General features: G+C 33.7%; 1 protein-coding gene across 2 annotated transcripts in view; it reads left to right on the forward strand.

The window, feature by feature from the left end:
• LOC138320747 (uncharacterized) overlaps positions 1–5625 on the forward strand; it is a 29977-nt gene that overhangs the window by 20289 nt on the left and 4063 nt on the right. The window contains exons 3-4 of one of the 2 annotated variants that reach the window (XM_069263925.1): positions 1991–2137; positions 3240–3349. In XM_069263925.1, the coding sequence (XP_069120026.1) occupies positions 1991–2137; positions 3240–3349 (257 nt within the window). Of the gene's footprint in view, positions 1–1972; positions 2138–3239; positions 3350–5625 lie in introns of both variants that reach the window. The other variant, XM_069263924.1, reaches the window with a different exon arrangement.

Below are 5625 nucleotides of genomic sequence, written 5' to 3' on the forward strand. Positions count from 1 at the left end.
GTTATTATTTTGCATTTCAATAGGGAAACGGTTGTTCTTTCTAAATCAGGATGAAAAATTGGGGGTACGTGTGCTTTACTTTTTTGCCCCATTTGAATTTTTGTTATTTTTCAGTATTTTAGAGTAAAACATAAAAGTGCCCAAATTACCATTAAATGTAAAAATAAAGTCACAAAAGTGTATCGTTGCACAGATTGCTACTCAATATTTTAATTACTACGAACCTAGTAACGATTTGCAGTGAAAATTAGCTAAATACAGCAAAAAATGCTGGCGCAGTTATGATTTTAGCAAAAACAATTTCCAAAAAACGGGTGAAAGGGTGAAATTATTTCAGTAAAAAATGGTAAAACTGTGGCTCTACTTGAAGCAAAAAAAGACACAATTTCAAAATGGCCGCCAAATGGGCCATTTCTTAAAATCCGCGTATAGAAAAATCTACTTAAAATAGAAATGTAATTTTTTGACAAAATTAGCATGTGGCAACTTGCTACAGAAACTGATAAATTATATTTGAAAATCTCATAACTTCTTTGGTCTATGTTGAAACGAGACTTCAACGGGACTGAAACCTCAGAAGAATACATCCTTAAAACGCTACTCCTCCTTAACCGCTAAGCGGATTTCATCCATATTTGGTGGATTTCATCCATATTTGGTGTGAAATATTATTGGGGAAGGACAATCATATTTTATATAAATGAGCTTGGTTCAACCCCTAGGGGCTTAGGGGTGGGGCCCCAAAAGAGCGAATTTTCTTAATTTTAGCTTTAAAATCCTACTCCTCCTTCATCCTTGGATTGATTTCATCCATATTTTGTGTGAAAACATCATTGGGGACGGACAATCATATTTTGTATAAATGAGCGTGGTCCAACCCCTAGAGACTGAGGGGTGGGGCCCCCAAAGGGCAAATTTTCTTAATTTTAGCTTTAAAATCCTACTCCTCCTTCATCCTTGGATGGATTTCATCTATATTTACTATTTAGTGTAAAACATTATTGGGGAAGGATAATCATATTTGATGTAAAAGAGCGTGGTCCAACCCCTAGGGGCTGAGGGGTGGGGCCCCAAATGGGCAAATTTTCTTAATTTTAGCTTTAAAATCCTACTCCTCCTCCATCCTTGGATGAATTTTATCCATATTTGGTGTGAAACATCATTGGGGAAACACAATTATATTTCATTTAAATGAGTCTGGTCTTAACCCTAGGAACTGAGGGGTGGGGCCCCTAAAGGGCAAATTTTCTTAATTTTAGCTGGCCCACTTCCTGTTTTAAGGTTTCAGTCTCCGATCTCAATGAAAATTGGTATATAGGGGGTTTTAATTGATGCCGAACAACATGCAAACATTTTCGTAAAGATTTTGGTATTACAAGATGGCCGCTGGTCCACTTCCTGTTTTCAAGTTTCAGTCTCCGATCTCAATGAAAATTGATCAATAGGGGTTTTAATTGATTCAGAAGGGGGAACTGTAGGTGAGGACAATCATATTTTATAAAGGACCGAGCTAAGACCCATGGGGATAGTACGGCGGAGGTCCAAAATGGGAGCTTTGCTGGAAATTTGGCTTTGAAATCTGACTCCTCCTTATATTAATCCATGATTGGGGTTACACCCATATATGGATGAAGGGCTACCAAGTTTGTTCAACAAATGACATTTACCTATTTCAGAAACTTACATATTCAACTAAGGAGTTCCTTGTATTGTTTATATTAATCGTTAACCAATACTTTATACTGTGACTTTGTTGTTTTGTGCTATGAGTCAGATGACTGTTAAGGCCCATGGGCCCCTTGTTTGAATTTCAAATACATGCTTTTTAACTTGCATTGTCAGCTTTAAGTATAGGAAACCAGTCACTTATGTTTGTAGTTTTTAGTCACACTCTTCGCTACCGGGAGTTAATAATAAAGTTAAAGGAATTAATATTGATGAAACCGATCACTAACCTTTTCCTTTTGCAAAGGTGTATTCCTGCTTCTAGGCGCCTTAGTGTATGGGGTAATGTTTGGGAAGGATAACTGGCAGAGATTGGCGACCATCCATGGCTCTTATGGCGTTACACCATTTGCCGGTGTCCTTTTCCTCGTAGCCGGATTTGTCACCCATTGCTTAGACAACCCAAATCAAGGTGTGTAAATTTCTGATTGTTCATAAGATACTTGTTGTTTTACATGACTTTCTCAAGTCTAAGTTTACGCTATTGAACGATTGATGACACATATCAGTAAGGAAACATCAGTGTTTACACTCCCATCACAGTTCTACCTTTATTGTGTATGCAAAAGATCCAAAATGTGAAGTTCTTAACTCAGTTTGAACATTTAAAAGAATAAGACCCTATTCGTAAGATGGCCTAAAATACATGTATCGACGGAGAGAAACATCAGAAACACGTGATTAAGAATTGGCGATAACCGGTCAGGCCATGTGGCTGAAGAACTACTATCGCAACAACATGCAACAACTGATTCACATGATGTGATATAAGAGCTCGACAACAGGAAAAGAACATGATAGTTTTTTTTTTATACAATCGTATAAATACGTGACACAATGAAAAAGAAAGACGAGCGGGAAATAAGGAGTTGATGTGTAGGCCATGGGCTAGGAGGGTCCCACATGCATCCCCCCCAACCTCCGAACCAATATTTTTCTGAACCCTTATGACCCACTGATCACAAATCAAAATGTTAACATTGCATAAGTTGGGATGAACTTCCGGTTATGACGTTATCAAGATGGCCGCCATCTCGAATTTCACTAAAAATTGAAAAATAGTCATAACATTGACAATTTTCAAACGAAGTAGACAAATGAGGTATCAAAATGACCACAATAGAACAACAAATACATATCAGGACAAAAAAATCCAATATATTGAATTGATGTTCGTTGTTGGAAAAACAGAAATTTACCTAAAAAAAACAGTACATACTTGCGTATCAAATCTGAATTCACAATTTCAGGATACCATTTATTAATGAACAACAAAACAGCTAAAGCTCCCATAGGTGTATGATTATACATAAAGGAAAGTCTTGGAAGAGTAGAGGTGAATAATAAAGGCCAAATTCAGGAAAGTGTATGGGTTAAAATCAAACCAATGGAAAATAATTAAGTTGTTAAACATTTACCGTTGTAGTTTGAATAGTATCCGACTTTTTGTTTACATATATTTCAAAAATGATAAAATATTCTCTTACACGTGTATAAATATTGACATCTTACAGTCGAAGACTTGTCAATCGCCCAGACGAACGGAAGGCAGTTAAATGTAGTAGTTCATCCATGGCAGACTCAAACTCCGATTGGGGCAAACCAACAAGGAAACGGGCAGCCGGTAAGAGCCGTACCTAGTATTCTGTCGACCCTATATATGGAACGCCATAGCTGTCTCATATGGTTCAAATATACTATATGAATTTGTGTTCTCATTATATTGTATGGTTTTATCATTATCTTATTTGATTTTATCAATAAATGGTATCATTTTATCAATATTTATTTGATTTGACCAATATATCATTTGCTTCCATCACTATTTTATTTTCATTTGTCATGGTATTATTTTCTTTTATCATCATATCAATCGATGTTATCATTATTTGATTTGGTGACACATATATTTGATTTACATCTATCATTGTTTTATTTGGTGGTATTATTGTATTATTTTCATTTATCGTTATATTATTTGATTTCATCTTTATTTGATTTGATTTCATCTTTATTTGAAGTATAGCCATATAATGGAAAAGTATAAGCATAGAATGGAAAAGTATAACCATACAATGGAAAAGTATAACCATACAATGGAAAAGTATAACCATACAAATGAAAAGTATAACCATATAATGGAAAAGTATAACCATATAATGGAAAAGTATAACCATACAATGGAAAAGTATAACCATATAATGGAAAAGTATAACCATACAATGGAAAAGTATAACCATACAATGGAAAAGTATAACCATATAATGGAAAAGTATAACCATATAATGGGCAAGTATAACCATATAATGGAAAAGTATAACCATACAATGGAAAAGTATAACCATACAATGGAAAAGTATAACCATACAATGGGCAAGTATAACCATATAATGGAAAAGTATAACCATACAATGGAAAAGTATAACCATACAATGGAAAAGTATAACCATACAAATGAAAAGTATAACCATATAATGGAAGAGTATCACCATACAATGAAAAAGTATAACCATACAATGGAAAAGTATAACCATATAATGGAAAAGTATAACCATATAATGGAAAAGTATAACCATACAAATGAAAAGTATAACCATACAATGGAAAAGTATAACCATACAAATGAAAAGTATAACCATACAATGGAAAAGTATCACCATATAATGGAAAAGTATAACCATATAATGGAAAAGTATAACCATATAATGGAAAAGTATAACCATATAATGGAAAAGTATAACCATATAATGGAAAAGTATAACCATACAATGGAAAAGTATAACCACATAATGGAAAAGTATCACCATATAAAGCATTAATGGAATAAAATAATGACGTTTGAAAATAGCGTAAAGTAGAATGATAAGTTTGTAAAAGGGAATCAAATAACGATGGAATCTAATAATATTACGATGGATGAAAATGATATTATGATAACATCAAATAAAACAATGGTAGATGTAAATAAAATATATGTGTCACCAAATGAAAAATGATGAAATGGATTGATATAATGATAAGGGAACACAATACCAAGACAAAGGGAAATAAAATAATGGTAGATGCAAATGATATATTAGTCAAATCAAATCAAATATTGATAAAATGATACCATTTATTGATAAGATCAGATAATGTAATGATAAAACCATATATTATAAAGAAAAAAACCAAATTCATATGGTATATTTGAACCATACGAGACAGCTATGGCGTTCCATACCTATACGAGAATGTGTAGTTTGTTTTCATAAATAGGTGAACACAATTTTTGTGTCATGTTGACACAGCAGTTGCTGTACATTTTGTGCTGAGACATGTTCGAAGAAATGTCAGAGAATTATAGTGGTCGTAATAAACACGTTATCACAGTATACAAATAGGAAAAAAATATTCGATCACGATCTGTGATTGAAATACTAATGTTTAAATAATAAGAAACAGAAGGCGAAGAGGGATGCAGCCTTTAGTCGACAAGGGATCGAGGGTCAGGCAGAATGGGGAAACATAAAGCAAATGAAACTGTTTTTGCTGTAGTTTAAGGACATTTTGTTAAGCTACATGAAGTCAAATCTAAATACTGTGAACGTACAATGTACGCTGAGGTCGCTGGATCGCGAATCTTTCACCCGTGCGTAATACTTTGTGACGTGTCGTATTTTAAGGATAAAACAAATAAAAAAGTTACGTTAAAACTTTATAGGGAAAATAACCCCCTTGCTTATAGTTTACCACAAGAAATCGTGAAATTAACCACCCGCGAAAATATCGACGTCAACAGTACATAGTGTTATGTTATTGCTCAACGCATCCTTTTTAATTAGCTTTTGAAATGTGTGTCTGAAACCACCATGTTATTGAGTCTGTATTACATTATTTTTTTTCTGTGTTGATTGGCAG

This window comes from Argopecten irradians, chromosome 4 (genome assembly GCF_041381155.1).
Source record: "Argopecten irradians isolate NY chromosome 4, Ai_NY, whole genome shotgun sequence".
NCBI lineage: Eukaryota > Metazoa > Mollusca > Bivalvia > Pectinida > Pectinidae > Argopecten > Argopecten irradians.